The following is a 27726-nucleotide window of genomic DNA, read 5'->3' as shown; positions in this document are numbered from 1 at the left end:
TCTGGAATCCTCTAGAATGACTCTCTTGGTCTACAAAGTAGGCCTTTACCTTTTGTCACGGCTGACAACTTCACAGCCAGGCCCCTGCCCTGCACTGGGCCAGAGTGGGTACCCATAGGGGTGGAGATGAGTGGACAGCTTCCCAGCCTCGTTCCCCTGGCTGAGCCATTGACAAGGGCCTAGTCCCCTCTTGCAGCCACATAGCAATCCTGTCCCTGGTCTCCAAGCCTACCCTGTCCCCTAAGATCCTAGACCCCTTGGGCCCAAACAAGGTTCCCAAGGGCCAGGGCTGTAGGGGGAGGACACGGTCCCCACTCCAGGCAGGCAAACTTCTCCTAAAGCCCAGCTCCCACTCTGCAGCCCGCATAGCCAGGAAGGGGGGTGGATGAGGGGGTGAGGCCTTCTTGACCCCACCCCACCCCAGGATGCTGAAGTCCTACTCACATGCGGTATCCACTTATCCACTTCCCCCTCCCTCTGCAGGCTGTGAGGGCTAGGGGTCTGAGGGTGCGAGCCGGCTCCAAGCAGCGCCCAGCAAAGGCTCAGGCCCAGCCCCAAGAGCAGGCACAGGAAGGAGTAAGGCACACATTTGTGGAATGGGTGTCTCACAACCTTGGTGCACACAGAGCAGATAATCATGTAATTGAAGCTCAAGAGCTTGGCAGGGAGTGGAAAATGAGTCACAGTGAGGCCAGAGAGGATGCTACTGCAGGCCCCTTGGATCCAGTCAGGTAGGAGGCTCTGTGGGTCCTCTGCACATGCTGGGCCCCCTGCCCAGTCACCCTAGACCCCAGCCCCTCTCACCTGCTGAATCCTGCTTCCACCACAGGAGTTAGCTCAATGCCACTTCCTCAGGGAAGCCCTCCTGGCACCCTTCCCCCATGAGCCCCAGATCTTCTCACTGTTTCTCTACTCTCTCTGGGCTGTCTGGGTCACCACTCCATCCCTGAGCCCCAGCCCGGCCCCAGAACTGGAAGGCAGTCCATGACAATGTGTGGATAGAGGTAATGAGCCAGGCATTCAGGTGCCCCTGGCTTGTGAGCTGGGGGAGGCAGGGAAACAGGTCAGGTCCTGCCTGCAGGCTCTGCTCTATGTCTGGGGAGGCCAGGAACAGCGGTGGTGACAGTGGCTATGGCCGTAAGTGGACATGTACCATGTGCTGTGGACCAGGCAGGTGCTAGGGATGCCCAGACAGAACCTTCTTACAGCCTCATGGCAACCCCAGGAAGGGAGAGTGGGTCACTCTTATTAGCCCCATTTGGCAGATAAAGAAGTGAAAGTTTGGGGAAACTGGGCTGCTGGCCCACAGCCCAGAGCTTGAAAGGCTGAGCCTGGGGCAGAGCCATCATCCCCCTGGTGCAGGGAGGAAGGCCTCCAGGAATCCGAGGGACCCGAGGGACTTGCTCTGAGCAGCAAGAGGTAGGTAGGCTCTGGGGAAGGAAGAGGGCGTGAGGCCGAAGGGCTGTGCTAAGACCTGGGTGATCGGGTCGGGGGTGGGGGGTGCAGGACAGGGGCACAAAATGCAATGATCAAGCCTCCAGGAAGCGGGTGAGCAGGAGACCAGGGGCCACCAGACTGCGGGCCATCCGCGGCCCCGCTAACCCGAAACAAACACAGAGGGAGACGCAGGGTCCCTCTCGTAGGCCCTGACAGGGTGATGATATACAGAGTTTTAAATAAATGTATCTCATTAGGGACATATTGTCTGGCAGGAGAAAAATGATGCCCTTTCCCACCCTGGCCTCCCCTCCCCCTCCCCCCCAAAAAAAGGTGGGGGGAGGAGGAAAAATCCAATGCTGCAGCTAAAAAGGAAATTGCATTAATACAGATTGTTTTATTTAAAAAACCTTGACCTCCACTTCAAAAAAAGTCATTAGACATTCTCCTTCTCAAAGGCTGCTGGAGCGGTTATGGGGAGGCCTGTTCATTCTTCAATGACTTACTGTTCCCGCGCTCGGGGAAATGTGTGAGGGATCGGGGAGTAATTTAAGGCTCCCTGCAGAAAGGTGTGTAAATCTTTGCATGTCTAAAGAAACTTTACCAGACCACTAAGTCAGAGGAAAAGAAAACTGGGGGAGCCCCCCCCACCGCCGCCACCACCCTTTTTTCCGTTTCTTGCCTTTGGAACTCTGATCCCTTTGATGGTAAAAATGGTCATATTTCACCCCCAAAATATCAGCAATCAGCGAACTAAGGAAGTAGAAGCCCATGGGGAGTTTCACTGCCGATTAGGCCCTTGGTTTAATTATTTAACGCCTGCCTGGATTGTGCAGGCTGTGAACACACTCGCCTGGCGTGAGTTCAAGAACAAGTTATAAATAATAATAACCATTATATCCTCAATTAAGCTGGTGAGCTGAAAGCCTCTTCCCCCCTCCCCCGCTTCCATCCCCGCCTTGTCGTCAGCCACTGCCCCCACCTCGTGGCACAGCCCCCCCCCCATGCTGTGTGCAATGAGAAGCCCCACAAGCCCCACCCCACTCACCACAACGTAATCACAGCAAGATGTTGCAGGGCCCAGGAGGGAGCTGGGGCAGGCCCGGAGGGCTCCGGAAGCCTTTGTGAAGGTTCAGGGCTCCCCAGGCTTCAGCCTGGGCCCCTGGCCCCTGGCATCCTTCCCCAGACTCCCAGAGAAGGCAAGGCTGCAGTGGGTAGGAGCAGTCTTCCAGAAGACGGCCCTGGAGACCTGCATTGTGAGGCGGGTCCCCAGTTTGGGATTGGTCCTTTCCCCTTTGGGCCTCGGTTTCTCTACCTGTGACAAGAGGGAATTCTCCAGCAGGGGTCGTCCTGGTTATTACATGGGTCCCAGCAGCCCGAAGCCCACAGCTTGGCAGGCAGGTTTGCTGTAACAGGGTGGCCAGCCCAGTGAAGTCTAGTCTGGGATGCTCAGGCTCCGAAGGCGGACAGCACCTATTCAGAGTCCTGCCAGTGTGTACGGCCTGGTGCTCTCCCAAGATCACAGTAGGTGCTCAATAAATCACTGTGGAATGAGTTGTTCAGGACTGTTTCCTGTTGCCCTATCTCCCCCAGGAAGTGGGGGGACCCCACAGGGTAGCAAGAGGGTTGCTGCAGGCCTGGAGCCTGCCCTCTGGGAACCCTGCATACACTAGGTATTCAACAGGAGCCTGTCAGGCCCTAGGCCTGGAGACTGGCCTATTCTGGCCCCACTGGGTCCTCAGGACTCCAGACCTGCCTTAGTGTCCCCCTGGCACCAGCCCATGCGCAGTCTACCGTGCTGGCTGGGCATCTCCTGGGCGGTGGGGCTTCAGGCCCCCCGCTCCACTCCCATGCAACCAGCCATTCACGCTCAGGAAAACCATGTATGAGTCCTACTGTGTGCAGGCAGGGCCTGCATCGGCTTCTCCTTTTTTCCCTTCTATGCGAGGTTCTGGGGACACAATGATGAGAGAGGAGGAGAGCAGGCAGTTTGCCAATAGGACAGGAAGCCGAGGCACAGTGGGAAGCCCGTGCTCACAGTGACAGCAGGTGCACAGCGGGGCGGGGCTGGCAAGTCCTGTCCAGTCCTCCCCCCGTCTAGGTCAGGTTCCGTGTGCTCTCCTGGCTTTATCAGAGACTTTTCTTCGTACCTTCATACCTTTTCTTCATACGTTCGTCCACCATTTCCCACGTGCCAGGCTCACTCCATGAGGTGGGCCCTGTCGTTACCTCCGGCTGACAGGTGAGGAAACAAATCCAGAGAGGGACCTGAAGGGACCCATTCCCACCACTGGAAAGTGTCAAACACAAGGTCGCTGCATCCAAAAAATCCAAAACCGAAATGGGAAAAGAAAGGGCCATGTGCAGGCTGGTCTGAAGGTAGTGGGTTATCTCAATTTCAGCCAGTTACAGATGGGGCTCCTTGTCCTGATCTTTCCTCTCTGCTCATGACTACATTGGGCTAATCTTAGAAAAAGAGAGAGAGAGAGAGAGAAGAAAGAAAAGAAAAGAAAAGAAAAGAAAAGAAAAGAAAAGAGAAAAGAAAAGAAAGGAAAGGAAAGGAAAGGAAAGGAAAGAAAAGAAAAGAAGAAAACAAAAAGAAAAAGAAAACAAAAAGAAAAAGAAAAAGAAAAGAAAAAGAAAAAGAAAAGAAAAAAGGGGCACTTGGGTGACTCAGTCCTTTGAGTGGCTGCCTTCAGCTGAGATCATGATCCCGGGGTCCTGGGATCGAGTCCCATGTCGGGTTTCCTGCTCGATGGGCAGCCTGCTTCTCCCTCTCCTTCTGCCCCTGCTTGTGCTCTCTCTCTGTCAAATAAATACATAAAATCTCAAAAAAAAAAAAAAAGCCACGTGGAAAGAAAAGAGAAGCTAATACACTGACTTGCCATCGGGACAGATAAAGTTACTGTGATTATGTCCTCACCTTAGCTCTGGGCTTCCTGGTTAGCAAGGCAAAAAGGGAAATGCCACAATTGACCAGGTCTCCTTAGTTTTTTTTTTTTTTTTTTTTTTTATTGTTGTTATTTAGTTGTTTTCTTTTTAAAGTAGTGATCATAATTCTTCCAGAGGAACACGGAACTTCCTAGTCCTAAATTCTCACAGAACAATTTGGCATGATGGTTCGGGGCCTCACAGACTTAGTGGGACACGGAGCGTATGCTTTCTGAGGCTCAGTTTCCCCTCCCGGCACGGTAGTTGTGAGGATGCTGCAAGACAGCATGGTGGGCGCATCGCCTGGCTCACAGTAACACTCGTGGACTGCAAGCCCCTGGGATCACTGAGCGCATCTCTATCTCTGGATTTGCAGGTGAGGCAGAAACATTTTTCGAAGCTAGAATATTTCAACCCTTGCCAAGAGGTAAGAACCAGCCACTCAGCGGGACATCCAGGCCAGGAGATCCCCAGGGAGGAAACCGAGACTTGGGAAAAGTCTGGGGCAGTGAGCGGAGGGAGAGGGCCAGATGTCCTGCCCCGTTGGGCTCGACTCCACTTCCCACAGGGTGGACCGGCATCCGGGATGAGCGGGGAGCCCTGCTGTGACTGCAGCCTGACACAATATTTACAGAACCCTGTGATCTGTCATGGTCATGCCTGGTCACGTCTGAGTCACATCAGCCTGCAGTGTTTACGATTCCCTAGACGCGCGAGGGTGAACACAGTTTAGCTTGTGTACCACTGTGTGCCGTCCCTCCTAAATCGTCTCCTTTGAAAGAGGCTCCTGGGTACGTGGCCACCGGGGCTGATCAGGTGACCCAGAAGAGCCTCAAGTTTCTGTGTCATCCTTGGTCTTGGCTTACCCGTCTGTGAAATGGGCCCAGTACTTGAGTGATTGACAGCCAAGTGTCCTGCAGAGGCTGTTGTGACCAAAGAATGACATCAGTGTAACTCCTGAAGAAATAGCACTGCAGGAGGAAAATGGGTAGTGACCATTAAACCAACATCTTGCAAATAAATGCAAAAGGTCATTAAATACCAAAAAATATATTTACCTTCCGCGATAATTCAATATATGCAGGTTGAAACAGGAAATGCCTTTCAAATTTTAAAATAAATTATTATTACCATTCCAGCTCAGCGCTGCCGATAGAGAGGGACAGCCACGTACTCCGCCGCATCACGCTGCCCGTGACTGGCATTGACCACAGGATGCAGAGGAGATTCAGGAGCTGGCTCTTGATGCCAAACAGTGGTTAGAAGAGTGACTGCCACCCAGTGGCTTCCAGAAATTTCTGGCTCACAACATCAAGGAGCTTGAAGTAACAATGCTGGTGAGCAATGGATCTTATTGTACAGGGGGTCGTCAACACCAGGCTGCCTGGGGAAGAACATGAGTAGGTAACTCATGTGCATGTTTTATTTGATTTGTTTGACAGAGAGAGAGAGAGAGAGAGAGAGAGCACAAACAGGAGGAGCAGCAGGCAGAGGCAGAGGGAGAAGCAGACTCCCGGCTGAGCAAGGAGCCCAGTGTGGGGCTCGATCCCAGGACCCCGGGATCATGCCCTGAGCCGAAGGCAGATGCTCAAATCAGACTGAGCCACCCAGGTGCCCCTATTTGTGTTAAATAAAACCAGAAAGACATTGTTGCCATAAGCAAGCAAACAAAATAGCTCAAGCAAACCGGGATGCAGAGACACCACCCAGGAGTAGAAATTGATACAACCTTTCTGGAGGCTACATGGCAATGTGATCAAAAGTCTTAAATCTTTTGCAGAATCTTTGACTCAGCTTGTGAGTTTTCTATTTGCTGCTGAAACCAACTTTCCGATCTAGAGATCAGATAGTCCCGGGCTAACATCAAGGCAGGGCTGGGCAGGGCACACTGGCCGCAGGCTCTGGGGAAGAATCTGTTTCCTTGCCTTTCCCAGCTTCTAGAGGCTACCTACCTCTTTTGGTTTCTGCCTTCCTCCTTCAAAGCCAGTACCGGCCAGTTGAGTTTTTCCTCACACGGTGTGACTCTGACACTGGCTCTCCTATCCTCCCTCTCCCACTTTAAAGGACCTGTGTGATGATGCCGTGATCTAAAAGCATCTCCTGTGTTAAGGTCACCTGACAGGCAAGCTTAATTCCATCTGCTACCTTAATTCAGCTTTACCAAATCCACAAATTCCGGGGATTATGATGTGGATGGACATCTTTGGGGAGGCTATTATTTGCCGACCACATCCAGATATCCTAGGTATTTATCATCAAGAAAAGAAGTATGGATGTACAGCAGTAGAGAATGATGTATTGGGATCCCTGGGTGGCGCAGCGGTTTGGCGCCTGCCTTTGGCCCAGGGCGCGATCCTGGAGACCCGGGATCGAATCCCACGTCGGGCTCCCGGTGCATGGAGCCTGCTTCTCCCTCTGCCTGTGTCTCTGCCTCTCTCTCTATATCTGTGTGTGACTATCATAAATAAATAGAAATTAAAAAAAAAAAAAAAAAAAAGAGAATGATGTATCACTGGGCTTTCATTAAAAATAGTGGTGGAGGGGGATCCCTGGGTGGCTTAGTGGTTTAGCACCTGCCTTTGGCCCAGGGCATGATCCTGGAGTCCCGGGATCGAGTCCCACATCGGGCTCCCTGCATGGAGTCTGCTTCTCCCTCTGCCTGTGTCTCTGCTTCTCTCTCTGCTCTCTGTGCATGCTCACGAATAAATAAATAAAATCTTTAAAAAAATAAAATAATAAAGTATTAAAAAATAGTGGTGGACAAGACACAGTGAGCAAATCATAAAAAGTTGACTTTTTTTTTTTTTTAAGATTTTATGTATTTATTCATGAGAGACACAGAGAGAGGCAGAGACCCAGGCAGAGAGAGAAGCAGGCTCCATGTGGGGAGCCTGACATGGGACTCATCCGGGGACCAGGATCACGCCCTGAGCCAAAGGCAGACGCTCAACTGCTGAGCCACCCAGGCATCCTGTTAGCTTGACTTTTAGAAAATATTTTATTTATTTATTTGAGAGAGAGAGAGAGATAGTGAGAGAGATAGAGATAGTGAGAGAGCATAAGCAGGGAGGAAAGGGAGAAGCAGGGAGCTTACCGCTCGAGCTTGGGGCTCCATCCCAGGACCCTGGGATCACAACCTGAGCTGAAGGCAGACACTTAACTGACAGAACCACTGAAGTGCCCCAATTGTAGCTTGACTTTTAAAATATGCATATCTTTGTCTGCCTAGAAGGTACATATAAGCTAGAAAGATATATTGTAAAATTATTTTTAGCTCATTCCTTTTCCTTGTCTTATTGCTTTCCTTGGCCTTACTATTGAATAAATATAGTGACTATCCTCAATCTCTTTCATTAAACTAACTTTCAAAAAATGTATTAAATACCTGTTATGTGTCAGAGAGCTCTGGGAGTGGGATATATGTGATTTTTATTTTATTTATTTATTTTTAAGATTTTATTTATTCATGAGAGACACACAGAGAGAGAGAGAGAGAGGCAGAGACACAGGCAAAGGGAGAAGCAGGCTCCACGCAGGGAGCCCGACGTGGGACTCGATCCCGGGTCTCCAGGATCATGCCCTGCGCTGAAGGCAGCGCTAAACTGCTGAGCCACCCGGGCCACCCTGATTTTTTATTTTCTTAATTTTACTTATGTTTTCTAAAATCTCCACATTAAACATCTTATTTCGGTGATAAGAAAATTAACTTTTCTTTTCTTTTCTTTTCTTTTCTCTTTTTTAAGTATGTGAGCTTTTGAGACTCAGGCAAATATGCACTTCCATTCATGGTCAGACCTAGGATCTAACCTCCAATGGAGCCACCAATTAAGGATCAGCTCTTTCTCCATGGAATCTTCTCTGGCGAGCAGGGACCATCTCTGGCCCCTTCTGTTTGTCCTCATCTCCACTGCCTGGAGCAGGGCCTGGTTCGGGAAGTCCTATTTGAACTGAGGTTCCCAAATAGGGTCCCTTTTACCCTTAATTCCCTGCTCTGGGTTAACATAATAGCATGGATCTAAATCATCACAGAAATTATTATTTCTTTTCTAGCTGTATCTCTTTGGGGTAATGAGTTCTGTCTTCTTGGGGTTACCTGGCCTTTCCTTGGGTGCATTTCCAGGCTCCAACAGGCCTGGAGCTCTTGCCCCACTCTGCCCTCCCCGTACCACCCTGGCCCCCAGCTCCAGGATTGGCAAGGGTGGTAACAACTCAACAGCAACAACAACAATAATAATAATAATGTCAAATTCGCGAAAATTCATTTGGGTTGGTCCCTTTATTATCCCTATTACGGATGATGGATCAGCCTCAGAGAGAACTAGTGAGTGACCTCTCCAAGGCCACACAGCTAGTAAGTGGCAGGGAAGAGATTCAAAGCCCTATCCCCTCAGCTCCAGAGTCTGAATTTGCTATCACTGCCCAGCACTGCTTCTTGGAATAAATGTTTTAAAAATAATAATTGTTGACACTGAGTGCTCATTATATGCCAGGTGCCCCACTATATATGTATGTATGTATATCAACTTACTGAATCCTTCTAACAGCCCGTTTTACAGATGAGCTAACCGAAAGAAACAGTCTAAGGACACTTCTAAGATCCATGCCTAGGAAGTGCAAGATCTAGATTTGAATCCAGAAGCCTGGGGCCTGAGCACCATCATCGTACACAGATACAGGACATTACTTTTTTTTTTTTTTAAAGATTTTATTTATTTATTCATGAGACACACACACACACACACACACACACACACAGAGAGAGAGAGAGAGACAGGCAGAGGGAGAAGCAGGTTCCATGCAGGGAGCCAGATGTGGGACTGGATCCTGGGACTCTGGGATCATGCCCTGAACCAAAGGCAGAGGCTCAACTGCTGAGCCACCCAGGCATCCCAGGACATTACCTCTTTGTCTTTCTCTGCATGTAGGATGAATGAATGACCGAGTTGATGGAGGAAGCCACTGTGATGGAGACCCAACCACTCTAATTCTCAGGCCTGGGCCTCAGTTTATCCATCTGTTCAATGGAAGGGCTTGGACCGCACAATTTTCATGGTTCTCACAGCTCTGGGAGGAGCCTCTGCTTTTGTTGCCTCGGTTTCCCCATCCAAGGGAACAGGATATATACAGTCCCTCAGGCCCTTCCCAGCTCCACAGGCCCATATTGACAGTGCCCTCCCTGTATTCTAGGCCACGGGCAGGGTGGGGAGGCCCTCCCGGAGAGTTCCCAGAGCCCACTCACAGCCCCACTCTGCTCCACTGTCAGGAAGTTGTTGAGCCACACACGCCATGTGTCCTGCCACCTCTTCCGCCAGCTTTTCTCACTGGGCACACCTGGGGGCAGCGCTCCAAAGAAGAAAAACCCCGTTATCTCCAAACCCTCAATCTCCCCATGTGCGTACCTCCAGGACTTGCCCTGGTTAACATCACTTGGGGGACACTCAGCCTCATTTTAGGGGTTTGCCCATTGTCTCTGGGGTGAAAATGATTCACGCAGGATGCAGTGTGCTGGTCTGCAGCTTCTCAGGCCTGTTCCTGATGGGCTTGTTTTTGTGGCTGGGACATCTTGGTGGTGTGGGGATGGCAGGAGGACAGGGCCAGGGCCCCCCACAGTAGCCTGGGGAAAGAGCTGTGGCTCCTGAGGGCTTTCAGTCTCAGCTCTGCCACCGGAGGCATCTTTTCCTTGAAAAACAAAAACAAGAGCAGAGACCCAAGCCTGCCTCTCCCTCTTACCTTGTCACCCATCTGTCAGTCTGGCTGTCGTCTGGCTGTCTATCCTCTGTGTGTAAACTGGGAACTCTGGAGGGAAACTCTTTCCTGAGGGCTTGGTCTTCCTTGGGGAGGGCCTGGAGTATCCCGGAGGTGGGGTACCAGGGGTGTACTGGGGGCGGGGAATGCCTACCCCCCAGAAGTTTGAGAATGTGCTGCTTTCCGGAGTGGGGTCCAGGTGGAGCGAAGGAAGTGCACCTCGGCTTCTTTCCGGCAGCTTAGGAAGGAGTTGGGGTGCACGGGGGCCCGAGGGTGGAGCTGGGAGTTGGGCTCTTCCCCGGCAAGCGTCTCTGAGTCGCCCCCCTTCACCCTCGAGGAGAAATTTGTGAACGGAAGGGGCGCTGGGGGGGGCGGGGGGCGAGGGGGGGTGCGGCCGCTCCTTCCACTGCCGCCTCCCCCGACACTTGTTGGGGGACTCCGCAAACCCGCGAACCCCGAGCTTTCCCCTCCTCGCGATGTGGGTGGGGAGGGCGCAGGGAGGACCCCCTCCTTCCCGCTCTCCCCGCCCCCAGCCTCCCGCCGGACTCGGCGCAGGACCCCCTCCCTCCCGGCGGCCGCAGGGTGGGGGCGGGCGAGGCGCGGCGCAGGGAGGCGGAGAGGCCGGGCGAGGTCCGCTTCAAGAGGGGGCGTGTGGCCCGAGGAGCTCGCGCTCTAGCAACTCGGGGCGGGCGACGCGGCGGAGGAGGGAGAAAGTTTGCTTCCCCGACGTCAGCGCCGGGCGGGCCGCGCGGCGGCCGGGGCGAGGAGGCGGCGGGAGCGGGGCCGAGCGCGGGGCGGCCGGGGCGCGCTCGCTCCCACCCGCGCCTGCCACCCGCGCCCGCGACCCCGCGGCCCTCGCGGGCATGGACAGCGCGGCCGCCGCCGCCGCCGCCGCCGCCTTCGCCCTGGACAAGCCGCCGCTGGGCCCGGGGCCGCCGCCGCCACCGCCCGCGCTGGGGCCCGGCGACTGCGCCCAGGCGCGCAAGAACTTCACGGTGAGCCACCTCCTGGACCTGGAGGAGGTGGCGGCGGCCGGGCGGCTGGCGGCGCGCCCCGCGGCCAGGGCCGAGGCGCGGGAGGGCGCGGCGCGGGAGCCGTCCGGGGGCAGCAGCGGCAGCGAGGCGGCGCCGCAGGACGGTGAGTGCGGGCGCGGGGGGCCGGGGCCGGCGGCGTGGGAACCGAGGCGCGGGGCCCGCGGCGGGCGGGGGCCGGGGGTCCCGGGGTCCCGGGGTCCGGGGTGGGGCGGGGGCCGGGGGGTCCCGGGGTCCCGGGGTGGAGCGGGGGCGGGGGGTCCCGGGGTCCGGGGTGGGGCGGGGGCCGGGGGGTCCCGGGGTCCGGGATGGGGCGGGGGCCGGGGGGTCCTAGGGTCCCGGGGTCCCGGGGTGGGGCGGGGGCCGGGGGGGTCCCGGGGTCCCGGGGTCCGGGATGGGGCGGGGCCGGGGGGTCCTAGGGTCCCGGGGTCCCGGGGTGGGGCGGGGGCCGGGGGGTCCCGGGGTCCCGGGGTCCGGGGTGGGGCGGGGGCCGGGGGGTCCCGGGGTCCCGGGGTGGGGCGGGGGCCGGGGCGCTGGCGCGGGGCCCGCGGGGGTGCGGCTGCCGGGCTGGCCCCGCGGCGGCGGACGGACGCTGGAGGTCGTCTGTCTGTGACCCTCGGGGTGGGCCCCCGACGCGGGGAGGGGCCCGGCCGGGACACCGCGGCCAGTCGTGGGAACGGGGGAGGCGTGCTGCCTTTGTGCGGGTCCGGGCGGCCCTCGCGGCGCTGCCGAGTCGCCGCCGCCGCCGGGGAGGTGGGTGTGATGACTGCCGCGTCGCCGCTGGGGAAACCGAGGCTTCCGAGGGGCAGAGCAGCCGAGGCACGCAGCTGGGTTTCGAGCTCGGCCCGGCTCCTCCGATCCCACTCCAGCGACTGCTAGGTCTTACGATGGGTTCCTCGGCTAGAGTGGCGATGCCTGCCCCCCCCCCCCCCCCCGACCCAGGTTGCCCCCCTAGCAGCTTCCTAGGTGGAATGGCCCAACCTCAAGGAGTCAGCTAGGCCTCTCTCCTCTGCCGAGGTGAAAGGTCATCAGGAAAGGAAAGGGCTTTAAAAACAAACAACCCACCCAAGTGGCTTTTTTTTTTTTTTTTTTTTTTTTTCCAGAAAGTCACACTGGATCACAGGGGCCAGAGCCCTTGGTGAGGAGGGGGAGGGGAAGCTAGAGCAGGAGAAGATAAAGATAAGGCGGAGGTTCCCTTCCCTAGACAGTTTCATGGGGGCAGAGGAGAGCCCTGAGTCCCCACAGCTCCCCTACAGCCTGCAGAGGAGGTGGGGTAGCTGAGACCACAGCTCCGGCCTTAGCTCTGGAGAGTAGGCTGGCCTGCCACCAGAGGCTCTGGGCCCCTAAAAAAGTCACCCAGTTGACTCTAGTGGCCTTCCCACCTGCTCCCGGGGACCCCCACTTCCAGCACCAGCCGCCAGGTCTCAGCTGAAAGCCCCAGCTGGCTGCATGCCCTGCTTTGCAGATGAGAGGAGATGCAGGGGAAAACTGAGGTAACTTCAGCCTCATTTGAAACCTTGTCCAGGAGCACGTGCATACGTGAGGCATGTCTGACACACAGCTGCACCCCAGAGAGCACCCAGCTGGTGCCAGCTGCATCCAGTGCTGCCTGGCCCCCTCCCAGTGGTGCCCACTGCCCAGCAGCCACAGCGGACTGGGATCTCTCTGCACCCTCCAGGGTGAGCACGAAGTGGGCAGACCCAGTCCTGGGAGTTGGAGTTCCCTGATGGAAAAGTGGAAGTGGAAAAGAGTGGATCAGGGTCAGGTGGCGTGCCTCCTGGTGCAAGAGGAGAGGTGCTCTGTCAGCCTGAGTTTGTTCCTGAGAGGAGGGGCTGGCTCTGAGCCAGCTTCCCCTAAGGGTAGAGGAGAGGTCTCTGGTTTTTCCCTGACAATTGGGGGGCCCCCTTGGGAGTAGAGAGAGGAGGAGGAGCAAACTGAAGGTGAAGCAAAGAACCGGGGGAGAAAAGGAAGGAGAGGAGAGAAGAGAGGCATGCAGGAGTGATGGGGGGAGGAGGGAAGGAGGCACAGGCTTTCTGTACTCAGTCCTGGCCAGGGGCTGGGTGCCTTTTTCCACCCTGGCCCCCAGCCGTGGGGAAAGACAGTGGAAGGCATTGCTTCTCTTGGACACAGCGTAGAAGGTTTCCAAATTCAGGGTTTTTCTGGGGAGTTCCAAAACAGCTTGTGTCAACTGGGGACACAGCGCCTGGACCGGGCCACTGGCAGCCCCCAAGCAGCTCTGTGGGTAGTGGGCCTCCCCAGCAGCCCCCTGGGGCCCAGCCACCCTCAACAGGAGCCCTGGTGGGGCTTTCCTGAGGTGAGGTTTCTGCATCCCCCCCCCAGGGCACGCAGGCAACTGAGAACTGAGAAGGCCTTGGGTGTGGGGTCAGGTGGGACTGGATGAGAGCAGCATTGATCCGCCCCAGAGGTGGGCATCTCCTTCCCCTCATCTGGGAGAGACAGAGGGGCTGCAGGCAGAGTCGGGCCAAGCTCACCCAGGGCACCTAGGGCTGCCTCCTACCTTGGAACCCCCGCCCAGCGCCACCTGGAGATGTGCAGTCCATCCAGCTCAATGCTTCTGGCCCACGGGGGGATTTTCTCCAAGGCTTCTGAAAAGTGAAGCAGACGGGACAATATGGAGAGTTCTTGGGGAAGCTGCATGTTTCAGTTTAAAGGATTCTGTGTGTTTGGGATTATATCCTTCTTCCTGGCTTTTGGTGTTAAAACGCCCTTCCTTTTATGAACCAGGGATCATAACTAGAGATTGTTTTATTTTAATGTCCTTACTTGGCAAAATTAAAAGGAGGTAACCCTATACTCATTCCTTAGATTGAAAGCAAATCACTAGTCCATGAAATCCAAATGTTTTATATAGAGTCAAGCATCTCCCCAAGGCCAACTGGGCGCGTTCCAGGGGTGCCCGCTGCCAGGCAGAGTTCCCCTGGAGAGGCAGGCGGGGCGGCAGAGGCGGGGGCACTGTGTGGCCGCCCTGGCCTTCGAGAATCCGTCGGCCCCACTGTCTGGGTCTGGGCCTGCAGAGAGACGGCAGAGGCCAGCTGCCCTGCTCTCTTTCCATATCCTTCTGTCTCTGCCAGGTACCCACTCCCACTGCCACTCAGTGTGGATTCCCGAGTCTTGAAGTCTCCAAAGTGGGAGAGAAGGAACCTCTCGGTGGGCCCAGCCTGTGTCACTGGACCCCTTCCCTAATGGGGCAACTAAACCTCAGAGTGCCGGGACTCTGGACCCCAAGCCAGCAGGCACAGGTCCTGGGCTGTGACCTTGTCCCCTAGTCCTGGGCCTGCCAGGTGTGCTGGCGCCTCGCTGAAGATTTGGACATGCTCAGAAGTGGGTTTTCCTGTGGCTTCTGGAGCTGTTCCTGGGTCCAAAGAAAGTAATGGACACCAAAGAGAGATGAGAAGGGACCCTTATTAAAAATTAGGGGCTAATGGGGAAACTCATGAGTTAGAAAACTGATACATTTTCAAATATGCCAGGATAGCAAGGCTCAAAAAATGTTTTTTAAAATATTTTTTTCTCTTTTATTTTCACAAAGCCACCAGTAGATGTAGCCCATTCTTGCCAATGATTTTCACAGAGCAGGCGCCCCCGGAACTGGCCTGGAGGCTGTGGCTCCGCTGGTGACTCAGAGCAAACCGGGGTCTCACGTTCCTCCCAAATCAAACGCTGAAGTCTGCGCCGGGCGCTGAGCTATGCCAAGCACGTTAGGAAAATAAACCCTCGTTTGCTGCCTTTGCAGTGACTTACAACAAAAGAAACCACATTAATAACTGAGATTTTCTTTAAAGCATTCCCTCCTGTGGGCAGGGCGGAAACAGGGATGCGGACACACTGGGAAAATAAACAAAGCCCCTGGAGCCAGGCAGGAGAGGCCCCCCGGCCTGGGAGCACCCCACCCCCTAGCCTTTGCAGGGCTGGTACCTGTTTCAGAGACCTCAGGACCAAGCGATACACTTCCCAGAGGGTCAGGGCAGCCTGGTGCTCGGAAGCTGAGGCACAGGCTGGAGCCCCTGGGCAGGGGAGGCTGGGGAACCCTTCTCGGAGCTGCTCCTCCAGACACATCTGCTAATGCAGGGACAGGAAGCCGAGGGTGAACCTGGTTTGAGGTGTGGACCTGCCCCTTCCCCTTGCCAGTGATGGGCGAGAAGGGCCCAGTGTCTGAGTAGAGGACTCGAAGGGACCATTGAGTTCTAGGATCGGCAGACTTGCCTTCAGCTTCTAAAATGTTTATTCTAAAATATGCCCAATGGAAGATTTCCCACTTTCACCATTTTTAAGTGCATCGTTCAGGGGCACAAAGCACCTTCACGCTATTGTGCAACCCTCAGTACCGTCTGTCTCCAGGACTTTTTCATCTTGCCAGAGTAGAGTTCTGTACCCGTGAAGCCCTGACTCTGCATCCCCCTCCCTCCACGCAGCACCCAGCGCTCTCCTCTCTGTCCCTTATGAAGCCGACGACTCTAGGGACCTCGTGTAAGGGGAAGCTCACAACATTTGTCCTTTGGTGTCTGGCTGATTTCACTCGGCGTGACATCTTCCAGGTTCCTCCACGTGGCAGCAGGTGTGAGAAGCTCCTTCCTTTTGAAGGCTGAGTAATATTCCAGGGAGCATGTGTGCGTGTGTGTGTGCATGTGTGCATACGCATGTGTGCCATGTTTCGACTGTAATTCATCTGCCAATGGACACTTGGGTGTTTCCACCTTCTGGCAGTTGTGACTAATGCTGCTGTGAATGTGGGCGTGCAAATACCTCTTCAAACCCCTGCTTTCTCTTCCCTGGGGTTTATACCCAGAAGTGGAACTGCTGGGTCATGCAGTAATTCTATGTTTAGTTTTTTTGAGGACCTGTCGCACTGTTCTCCGCAGCTGACCTCAGGACTCAGCCGCCTCCCTCCCCAGCTTGCTGTGATAGGTGGCAGCGCAGCCCGTGGGGCGGAAGCCAGTGACCCGGACAGGAGCTGGGCTGGTGCAGGGCAGACAGAAGGGTTTCGCCAGAGCCGTGCCTCTTCAGAGCGAGCCCAGAGCGAGCCTTTCTTCCCTCTTCCCCTTGCTTTCCCTGCCTCCATTTCTGGGGGGCTGGGGAGCAGAGCCATCTGCTGTGGGCCCTGGCTCTTGCTGCCCCCTCCGTGTGTGACCTTGAGCATGTCACATCCCTTCTCTGGGCTCAGTTGCCACCTGAACAATGGGAGGCAGGACACAGATGTTCAGAGAGGCCCCCTCCTGTCCTTCATTGTGATTTGATCCAGGCTGGGAGAATGCCCCCTGGGAACGTGGAGTCCCCGGGGTCTGGGTCCTGGCAGGGCCTAGAGAGGGCAGCCCTTGGCACATGCCCTGTGCAGGAAGAGAGGAGGAGGTTGAGTGAGAGGCTGAGGAGCCAGGCCCAGGAGCTGAGAGCCCAGGGAAATTCAGTTTGAGAGCTGCTGGGCCTACCAGGGTGGCTGGTGGGAGGGCTGCTTCTCTGGCTTTTTGTCAGCAGGGTGGGTTCTTGCTTTGGTGCATTGTTCTCAGCTCCAGGGTGGTCTCATGCCTCTAGTAGATCATCTGCGTGGAGCTTGAGGGTGTGGCACAGGAACCTTGGACCAGCTAGTGCCCCACGAGGGCCCTGCCCCATGGGCAGAAGTTCAACAGGGCTGGAGGTGTTCCCTCCCAGAAGACTCTGGAAAAGTAGCTTTGGAGCCGTAGCGATAATGCCGGTTTGCATGGTGCACGCGAGGCCCAGAAAGCATCCCGAGGCGCAGCGTTGGTATCCATGAGATGGGACCACGGACAGCGATGTCTCTGTTATAGGCGAGCTGAGCCCTCGCGTGGGAGATGGCACGCAGCAGGTGCTCAGTAAAGGGGCTCCGTTATAGTTCATTGAGATGTTCACAGCAACCCTGTGCATCAGGCGGGGCTAGTGATTTGCCATCCCTATTTTTTGGAGGCCCAGAGAGGCAAAGCAACCTGCCCAAGGTCTCCCCGCTAGGAAGGGAGGCGTGGGATTTGTTTGGGGAACTAAAGGGGGCAAAGAGGCAGGAGGGGATAGGTCTTGAGGGCTGCACACAGTGGGGCCATTGGGTCAGTTGTGCCATGTTCAGGGTTTCTAAATAGGTAAAGACAAGAAGGAGGGGTTGTGGTGGCTTGTCCTGAGCAGGAATGTGAGGTCAAATGGACGAGGCAAAACAGTGTCTGGCCCTAGGTGGAAGTGAGTCTTGGGGGTGACTTAAGGGGGAGCCGGTGGGTCCCCTGAACACATCCTACAAATGGCACGTCAGCGTTGGGACCTGGCCAGGAGCTGTGGTGGGGTTGGAGGCTGTGGGAGTTGAGAGGGACGTGCCAGTGACGTGAGAGTGGCCAGCGGCCCTCACAGGCATGTTCGCCGAGTGCTCACTGTGCGCCACTCAGGGCGCCACTTGCCTCACCCCTGTTGTCATCCCACCGTGGAAGTGGGTCCTTTTATCATCCCCGTTTTATGCGGGTGGGGAAACAAACCACTTGCCAAGGTCACATCTTCCTGTGAATGTAGGGTTCCAGCCCCGGTCTGTCCTGCTCCAGGCCCCTGTTCTCTGCCACTACTGGAAGCCATCCCTAGAGCCCCTGGGATGCTGGGTGGTCTGGCCGGGGATGCCCCCCACCCCTGGGCAGGTGTGGGCTGCACTCAGTGGAGGGGTCCCTTGGGTCACAGGCCTGTGGGAGATGGTCAGGCCTGGCAGTGTTGGGGGCTGCCCAGCTTGGGTTTGGGAAGGTGGGAAGTAAGTGGGGGGTCCTCTACCCCTCCCGCCCACAAACATCTAGAATGACCTGCCTCACTTACGCAGGCCCGGCTCCAGTCTCCTGGACCCAGGAGAGCAGTGGAAGGTCCCTGACCCTGAGGAACATCTATAGGATGGCTCCCTTCCCAGGCTAGCCCAGCCCCCTTGCTCACTCACTCACTCACTCACTCACTCCTTCCCAGGCTGGCCCAGCCCCCTTGCTCACTCACTCACTCACTGACTCCTTCCCAGGTTGGCCCAGCCCCCTTGCTCACTCACTCACTCACTCACTCACTCCTTCCCAGGCTGGCCCAGCCCCCTTGCTCTCTCTCTCCCTTGCTCACTCACTCACTCACTCCTTCCCAGGCTAGCCCAGCCCCCTTGCTCACTCACTTACTCCTTCCCAGGCTGGCCCAGCCCCCTTGCTTGCTCACTCGCTCACTCACTCACTCACTCCTTCCCAGGCTGGCCCAGCCCCCTTGCTCACTCACTCACTCACTCACTCACTCCTTCCCAGGCTAGCCCAGCTCCCTTGCTCACTCACTCACTACTTCCCAGGCTAGCCCAGGCCCCTTGCTCACTCACTCACTCCATTATCCTTTCCTGAGTGCTAACTATGTGTCAGGCCTTGAGGTCCTGCCGCCTGCCTAGACTTTAAGATTTGTGGTGAGGTTTCCAGGGGCTGAGAGGGACTAGCACGAAGTTGCCCAGAAAAGCCATGTACTCACAACAACCACCGTCCTGCTGCCTCCGGTCCTTTTATCCAAGAGAAAAACCTGCAGCATCTCAGGGGAAAGACTGATCCCCAAAACTGACCTTATCTAGCTTTAAAAAGTCACAAATTGCCCCTATTTTTCTCATTTTGAGGTAGTCAGTGAAGACCTACATGGGCTGGCATTTGGGAACCACATGGCAGACTCGTTTTCCCAGACACACAACCAGAGATGCACCCTCATGCACACACACTCATGCACACGCTCACCTCACAGTCACACAAACCTACTCTCTCACACACACAATCACACTCACATTCAAACCTGCTCACAACTCACACATCCCAATCACACATGCCCTCTCACGTACACACAACCCACTCACCCACACACAAACTGGCACACATGCACACACACAAACCCTTTCACCCCCCCCAACTCCACTCACACACAGAACCCCACTCACACATTCACATACAAACCTAGTCACTTGCATACACACACCCCTTCATCAACACACACTCACATGCACCTGCACACACTCACACTCAGACCCAAACCCACACACTCCTTGTGAGAGCTCCAGTCTGGCCCACATGACCAAGTCCAGGCTCTTAGTGGGTAGGGCGGCTGCAGGCGGCCAGTGAGCAGTGAGCAGCCATAAGGCTCTGGAACAGGCCAAGGGTTAAGTGCCTTTTGTGAGGTGGTGAGTAGGAGAGCACCCTGGGAGCTTCCTGTTTAGACAGGGAGGAAAGTTATGCGTCCAGCTCCCAAGCTGAGCAGTCAGGATGCTCCCGGGGCTAAGCAGGGGCACGTGGAGCCAGGGGCATGTGGCAAGGTGCTCCTCACCCAGGGGCTGCTGCCCAGAAGAGTCCATGGCCTCCCTGGGAACGTGGGCCTGCTGGTGGCAGCGGGGGCAGGGCCCACCCTGGCCAGAGCCCAGGAGTCAGGGCACCGCAAGATGTCCTGACCACGAGGTCACTAAACCACTCTGATGCTCTCAGTGCCCCTTGCTCTGTGTCCCTTCCACATCTGGGAAGCTGCCTGGCCCCAGCCTGGCTCCGAGGGGCCACTGCGATGACAGGTGCCGTCCACATGGGGTACTTTACAGCCGGTGATATCTTTTATTGCATCCTAAAAGATGAAGCAGGCTCTGCATTATTTTTGGTCCCTCCTGTGATCCATTCTGCTTTTCTGTCATGGAAGGGGCTGCTGGAATAAAAAAAAAAAAAAAAAAGGAAGGGGCTGCTGGGACCTTCGGGTTTGAGGGACAGTGGGTGCACGGAGTTCTAGAGAAGCGCGGGCCTGGCGGCCAAGAGGTGGACAGGGGCCGCTGGGCATACTGTGGGCGCTAGGGAAGGTCCTTGGTGCGGGGCAGTGAAAAGGCAGGGAGACCTGGAGGCTTCCACAGAGGCCTCTTCCACCCCAGAGCTGAGCCAGCACCTGGGTTGCTGGAGCCTGACCAGGTGAAGGTGTGTCACCTCTGTGAGATGGCTGCCCAGGAGGCAGTAGGTGGGGCCCCAGCCATGGCCTCTCGCTGGTCTCAGGGGGTTTGGACCATCTGTTTGTCAACAATTTCTGGTGGTCCCAGAAATCACTGCATTCAAATCACTCTGGCAGCTGGTTGAAATGCATGTTCTTTTTAAATTAATTTTATTTGAATATTTAAATATTTATTTATTTATTTGAGATGCATGTTCTTAGGCTCTGCTGCAACCCATGGAATGACACTCCATGGGGCCTGGGCTGGGGCATCTGCATTTACCAGGTCCTTTCTGGGCATTGCAGGGTGAGCATCTCTGCACTCTCAAAGGCCCTTTCTACCAACTCTGCTCCTCTACCACCTTCCTTGGCTTGAGTGGAAGATGGTACTCGTGGGGGGTGGAGAGGCCAGGTGGAGCCTCCGTGGGAAGCCAAGGAAGCACCTGAAAGGGTCCAGTGTCCAGGAGGGCAGGGAGCTGCCGGGCGTCCCCAGAGACCTGACCTGAGGCTAGGAGAAAGCCATTGCTGTGGACCATCCACAGCATTCTTTGAGCACCTACTGAATACCACCAGCCCAAGGCGGCTCTTGGAGGGGGGCGGGGATGTGGCCACAGGGGAAGGCTTCGGTCTCCCTCTCAGGCATCCTGACTCCCTCCAGCTGTCAGCAGGGGGGCACGGGGTGGGGGGTCAGAAGCCTCTGCGGAGCTGGGCTCCCCGCCACTCCATCCCTGTGAAGGTCCCCTGCCCACCTGCTGCTCTCTGGCGGGGGGGCCCCAGGGATAGCTCCTGCTCTGGCCCCAGGTACTGTATGCCACCCGCTCCCCCTCCCCATCCATCCCCCCGTCTTGCCGTGGGCGCAGACGTTTCCACACCAGAGATGGCGTTATTAAAAGTGACATTTAACCAGAGCTGGAATTACCACGCGGATGGCTGCAACCCGCCGAATCAAAGCGGGAGCCGCCGGGCGTGCCTGGCAGGGCCCGGGCCTCTCCTCCACCGCCCGGGGAGGGCCGCCTCCCGTATAAACCCCCGCAGAACCCGAGGTCTTGAAAGCCAGTGCACCTCCTTTCATTAGACTAACAAATAACACGTAACAGAAAACATCTGTTAACAGCAGCCCCTAATGCTCTCAAGATGGGGCCACAGGCGGCCGGTCCAGCTAGCGGGGCGGCAGGGGGCCTGGGTTCTGGCCGCCCCCTCCCAGGGTGGGTGTGGGCCCCGGGGAAGAGCCCGGCCCCTCGCCCCCGGCCCTCCGGGGCCTCCTGGCCACCCCCTACCCAATGGAAGCTGGGGGCCCCCTCCTCCCATCCCATTCTCTTCTTGCTGATGACAAGGAGTCATCCGAGGGTCTGTTTGCATGGAGACAGGGCACTGCAGTCCTCTACACCAGCCGTGTCGCCCAGGCAGGTTTCTTCCTCTCTCTCAGCGCCTTGTTGACCAGTGAGTGAGGAGAAGACCGTGCCTCCGTGCGGGGTGGCTTTACAGATTTAGGGAGAGGCTGAAGCAGAGTGCAAGTGGATGCTGGAGTGATGCTTAGCAAGGGCATCTCCAGTTATGATGACAGTTGGAGAAACAGAGGCTAAGAGAAGTTGAGTAACTTGCCCAAGTTACATGGTGGGTGGAGAAGCGAGGTTTGCTTGTTTGTTTTATTTATTTATTAAGATTTTATTTATTTATTCTTGAGAGACACGGAAAAAAAGGCAGAGACACAGGCAGAGGGAGAAGCAGGCTCCCTCAGGAGCCTGATGCAGGACTCGATACCAGGACCCCGGGATCATGACCTGAGCCAAAGGCAGATGCTCAACCAGTGAGCCACCCAGGTGCCCCAAGAAGTCTACCTTCCTTTTCGAGACCCTGCGATGCAGAGTGAAAGGCACAATGCCCAGCACCTTGGGCATCCTGCTGCAGTCCCCTCCCTGCAGCTGATGGCGGAGGACCAGCTCATCCCTGAGCACAGGCTGAGCCTGCCCTCCCTGAGGCCCTGCATCCCCTCCCAGCCCCACCACTCGCCCCATGGGCTTGGAAGCCAGAGAGGCCTCTAGATGCCACGTCTTCCCAGATGGGGGCTGGGAGACCTTGCTGCCTCTCCGGGACCTTGAGCACCATCCTCTGGCCCCAGACCCAGAGGAGAAAAGGCTGCCTCCCACACCAGGGAAGGGCCGTCCAGAAAAACATCCCAACAGTGGGAGAAAAGACAACTTGGCACCGTGTCCCCTGTTTCCCCTTGTGGTGAAGCTAGAGAGAACAGGCCTTTTGCCTTCCCCCGAGAGACTTCTAAACTCCATACCTCCCCAGGCCCCTTCCAAGAGACACCTTGCTTTGGAGTTCCAAGAACACTGGATGGGATTCATTAATTAGCCCATTCATTCAGGGCACACGTGTGTTTTGAGACATCGTGCTGGGAAAACCCCAGGGGACAGGCGAAGCCTGCTCCCTCACCAGGGACTGGAGCATGCTGCCTGTGGTTCTGTCCAGCCTTTCACATCTGCCTGGCTTCCAGCTTGGCATCTCACAGAAAAGGAAACTGAGACTCAGAAGGGCAAAGTGACTGCCCAAAGCCACAGAGGACACATGCAGTGATCCCCAGAGTCTAGGGACAAGGCTGGCCACTCCATGCTGGGACCCCAGGTAGCCAAGGAGCTGCAGCCATCTCTTGTTGGAAGCAGCCCAGGCCCTGCCAGGAAGGGACTGTTCTTCCCATCTCCTACCTGGAAACCTCTGCAGTGCCCTGAGGAAGGCACTGCTTTTCCAGGGACACCTTGGTGCAGAGCCTGCCCCATAGCAGTCAGGCAGGAGGACCCTGGGCTGTGCTGTGATGGAGAGACTGGGGCTGGGCTGGGCTGGGGCTGGGGGGGGTGGGGGTGGGGGAACAGGGAGGGACCCTAGCCTTTGGGAATCTCGTGTTTCCAAGAGACATCGTGTTTTAATTGGAAGGCCAGCCTCTCCTGCAGAGCCAGCTGCCCTGCCACGACAACCCCAGGCGGGGAGAGTGTCAGGGCTTGAAGCGGGAAATTGTTGGAGACAAGAAGGACTGCTCTGGTTTCACCGGGAAGGAATAAAGGAAAGGCGAAGATCTAATGTGGCTGAAAGCGAGGTCATTGTTTCAGGCAACTGTTGCTGTTGTGGTGAACTCAGGTCTGGGCTGAGCAGTGCTCTCGAGACAGCGGCCTTTTCAAGGGCCTGATTTCTCTCAGGGGAGGAAGAATGAGGGAGGCATCCTACAAATGCTTCCCTCCTTCCTTCCTGCCACAAATATTTGCTGAGCACCTACTCCATGGCAGGTGTGGGCTGGATACTGGGATCCCGGTAGGGATCAAGGGAAGTGTGGTCCCTGCCATGAAGGAGACGCCCCGGCTGCTATGAGAACAGAGAATCAGACCCCTACGTGGTCTGGAAGTTCAGGGAAGGCTTCCTGGAGGAAGCCGAATTTCAGATGGGACCTAAAGGGTGAGTGGAGTTGACCAAAAGAAGAGGTTGGGAAGGGTGCTTCAGGTGGCCGGAAGAGCAGATACAGAGGTTCAGAGGTGAGAAAGAGATTGGCTGTTCCAGGAGCGGAGGAAGGAGCACCGTGGGAGTGATCCAGTGAGCAAGGCCTGGTCTAAGACTTGTCATTGTTGTATTAAGAGCTGTGGGAGCACTTTCTACTTGTCTGTGGGTGTCTGGAGTGTGCAGAGCATCTAGGCCTTCCCGGTAGCTGCCTCGGTGAGCCAGTATTCCCTGTTTTGTGGGAAATGAGTGGCTAACTTGGGAATAGCAGGAGTCCTGGCTACCCAGAGCCTCCAGGGTGCCCCTTTCTCCAAAGGAGCTGATCACAAGCCCCAGCTGGCTGCCCTGGGTCCAGTGGCCCTGAGATCCGAGATCCCAAGTTGGGGAGGAGAGGCTCCAGGAGCTGTTCAGAACCAGAGACGAGACAGGTCCTATTACCAGCATGGGGCTCACTAACCTGCCATCTGCCAGATGGATCCAACACTAGGGCTTCGTGCCACAGGGGACACAATGACCCTGAGATGGAAGCTTCCTTAGCAGACCTGCAAACTAGGCGAGGAAGGCTGCCCCAGGCCATCTGACTACAAATCGTGCATCCCCAGAGGGATGGAGGGAACGTGGGATGCTTGTGGCTGAGTCAGGGCAGTGGAGCTGGCTGACGTGTGGGTGTGTTCACCTTCAGCATCATCATCACTGAAATCCCAAAAGTCAGAACCTTTTATTGTGCAGCTAGTATGTGCTAAACCCTCCGTGGTTCATCTCATTCATTCCTCCCAGATCCTCTAGGAGGTCGGTAGTCTTCTGGCCCTGTTCTCCAGACACGGAGGCTGAGGCTCTGAAAGATAGACTGTGTATTGAGAACATGGGGGTGCCAGGTCTGAGGTCCTTGTCCTTGGCATGTTCCCCAGCCTGGCTGGCCCAGAGCCTCACTCAAGCCTCACCCAGCCTCTCCAGGTTTGCTTAGGAAGGGATGGGCAAGGGGTGCCATGGTGCTGGAGCAGAGGCTCCAGCTTGACCCAGGCAGGTGGGCTGGGAGCCTGGAACAGGGGCAGCCTCCCTGGTCCCCTGTGTAGCTCGATGGTGACCCTGGTATAGAAACAGAGGGCTGGCCCCAGAGAGTTCCAGTGAGCCCCCCGTCTCCTCAGGAGCAGGACATGCTGCTGATAGGGCCTGGCATGGCTGTGGGATTCTGGTGCCAACCTCACCCCGATTTCTGATGATCTTGGGAAAGTGTCTTATTTCCTTGGCCTCAAGTCCTGCATCTGCAAAATGGGTGTCATGATAGCACCCAGGGCATGGGTTGTTCAGAGGAGTTGATGAAACGAGGCAGACAGGGGCTCGGTGCTATGCCCACCTGGCCAATCTGTTTTCTCTTTTACTTTCTCTGATGCTTGGGAGTAGGAGGCAGATGCACAGCTTAGCACCTCCAACCCCTCTCACAGGTGGAAAAACCAAGGAGGGTGAGGTTTCCTAAGGCCCTGCAGGAAAAGGAGCTGAGATTAGGACCAGAGCTCTGGGTCCCAGGAACTAGCTCTAGTGGCCTTTGCTGGTACCTAACTATGCTTTCTAGAGAGGACAGATTATCTAGCACTGGGCACCCCCACCACCACACACACACACACACACACACACACACACACACACACAAATGACCCTGCCTGGTGACCTAGGGTCCCCTGGAAGGACAGCATTGATTTGCTGCTGCCCCAGCCTGGCTGGTACAGACTGCTACTCCCATGCAGAATGAGCATCTTGCTTTATTTTCCACCGCACAAATTGTAACCATGTATAATTTCATGACAAATACTGCCTATAAAACACAACACAACTATTTTTATAATGTGGCATTTGAGGTTAAAAATTCAAATTAGAGATTAATTGCAACTTCTAGAAGGTCTGTGGATAAGATGGTGGCTCGGGGAGAAAGGCTGAGATATTCAGATATGCTCCCTCAGGGATTACAGATGGGTTCTTGCCACATAGCCAGAACACGTGTGTGTATGCGTGCGCGTGTGCACGCACGCACACACACACACACACACACACATATGCATACTCAACTGATCCCCAGGCTCCAGCAGAGCTGGTTTCGACATGGTGTTTGCACTCATGGGAAAGCTGCTCTTGATGCTGGCTTCTTTCTCTGCCCATGACCCCAAAGTCCAAGCAGCCATCCAAAGCAGATTCCATGTTGATCAAGCAGCCCTGGGTTTGTAGAGGCAGATGGCAGAGGGAAATGCACAGAGCTTGGGGCGCCAAGAAAATAAGTTAAGGTATCAGGTTTACCTCTACCGGTGCCAGGCTCTCAGCTTCTCCCGAAACCCTCCCCGCCTCCATCTCTCAAAAACCAGAACCAGATGGAAATCTAAGTGAATAGTGGGTCCGTGGACAGGGCAGACGGCATGGGAGGGAGTCCCAGGCAGAGAGGAGGGGGAAAAGCCGAGCAAGCCCTATTCCAAAGAGGCCAGGGGTGGGGTGTATCTCCTTTGGCACCCAGGGGCCAGCCCAGAGCCCCCACAGTAGAACCTTGGGGTTCTGGAGAGCTCCCTAGCAGCTTCTTGGGCTCCACAGATCATGGTGAATGTTCGCTGCTTTCTTCAAACTGGGGTCCTCTGCGCAACAGGTTTTCATCTCTACCTTCCCCTGGTACAGGCAGGTCTCGGAGGAGGAGGAGGCCTGGCCCCCGTGAGGGAGGCAGCAGTTCTGAGGAGTTCATAGCCAAGGGCTGGGTCCTGGTGGCCTTGTGTGTCTAGAGGGCCCCAGGGAGAGGAGGTCCAGAGTGGGGCTGGTGAGTCAGAGCAGGCCCAAGTGGCTCCCTGGGGCAAGGGCTTCCCCCTTTGGGCCTCAGTTTCTTCATCTGCAAAGGAAGGGTAATGACAAGTGGGTCGTGAGGACGCAGAAGGAGGAAGCACTTGGTGAATGTTACTGGCACATGGCCAGCTGCTGCCTCATCACTGCCCATGTGGGTCCCTAGGGTCCCTGCCTCACCCCTGGCAGCTGCTGATCCCTAGGGTCCCTCCTCTCCCCAGCAAGAGACAGAAACTGTCCCGGCCCAAATCAGCTCCGTATTAAGGCGACAACTCTCCCTCCACCCTGAGCCCCTCTAGGGACCGGGCAGGTGCATGGGCTTGTTTATCCCCACTGTCTGCTGGCACTTCGGGGCGGGGTGGAGGGGAGGGGGCACAAGCAAAGTGTCCACCCCGCTCTCAGCAGGGGCCATGTCCACGCAGGGGGACTGCTCGGCCGTCCGCAGTGCTACCCAGCCGTGGACACGGCACCTCCAGGAACCTGGGCCGGCACAGCAGGTCAGGTCAGGAGCAGCCCAGGGGGCAGGGGGAGGGTGAGAGCTTCCAGCCCGCAGTGGAGACCTCAGCCCATTACCTGCATTCCCCCCTCCACCTGCCTGTCCCTGCCACTCCCCATTATCACCACTTCTGTGGGTGAAGTCACTGTCCACAGGGACCCCTGTGGCACCCCCCTTCGTACCATGACAGATCATCCCCCTGGGGAGGCTCCCACTTGGGCCTAAGCCCGGGGCACAGTCTCTCCCTGCCAATCTTTACAGACGCCTACCAACATTCCCATTTTACAGGTGAGAAGTAGAGGTTCCCCTACTCAACAGATATTTCTTGAGCCCTGTACCAAATGCAGGCACCAGGCGGAAACCACCCATCAGCCTTTAGGAGCTTCCGGATAACGGGAGGTAGGGAATTGGCTGGTAATGACCCAGACAGGTGATGAATTGCAGTGCCGGTAAATTCCACCAAGTTTTGATGCACGGGGGCCCCTCTCGGGCTCAGAGACAGGAGCTGCCATCCCCAGGTTGCACAGCCAGCACCTGGCAGAGGTGGAGTGGGACCCCGGAGCCCTCTCATCCTTGCTCTCCCCATGGTGCTGCGCTGTGGCTGATGAGAGCCCCTCTGAACAGGCTGCAAAGAGCCACACCCCAGATGCATGGGACAGGGGCCCACGACACGCAGCACACAGGGCAGGGGCAAGGCTGGGGGCAGAGGAGACAGAGTTCCAGAGGTGGGGCCCTCTGGTGCTGTACTTGGGGGGAGGGGGTGGCCCCCATGGGGAGCACATGGCTCTAGTTCTGCCAGGGTAAGGACGGAGGTCCGGATGTAGGAGAGGCTCCAGCTGTGTGCTTGTCAGC

General features: G+C 56.2%; 1 protein-coding gene across 1 annotated transcript in view; it reads left to right on the top strand.

The window, feature by feature from the left end:
- Positions 1–8665: 8665 nt before the first annotated feature.
- Positions 8666–27726, top strand: part of PRRX2 (paired related homeobox 2) — a 53107-nt gene continuing 34046 nt past the window's right edge. The window contains exons 1-2 of the mRNA XM_038546060.1: positions 8666–8719; positions 10647–11250. Coding sequence (XP_038401988.1) covers positions 8666–8719; positions 10647–11250 — 658 coding nt within the window. The remainder of the gene's footprint in view (positions 8720–10646; positions 11251–27726) is intronic.

The sequence above is a fragment of the Canis lupus genome, chromosome 9, assembly GCF_011100685.1.
Source record: "Canis lupus familiaris isolate Mischka breed German Shepherd chromosome 9, alternate assembly UU_Cfam_GSD_1.0, whole genome shotgun sequence".
In the NCBI taxonomy this organism is placed as follows: domain Eukaryota; kingdom Metazoa; phylum Chordata; class Mammalia; order Carnivora; family Canidae; genus Canis; species Canis lupus.
Note: the sequence above shows the minus strand (reverse complement) of the source record. Positions and strands in the feature narration are given on the sequence as shown.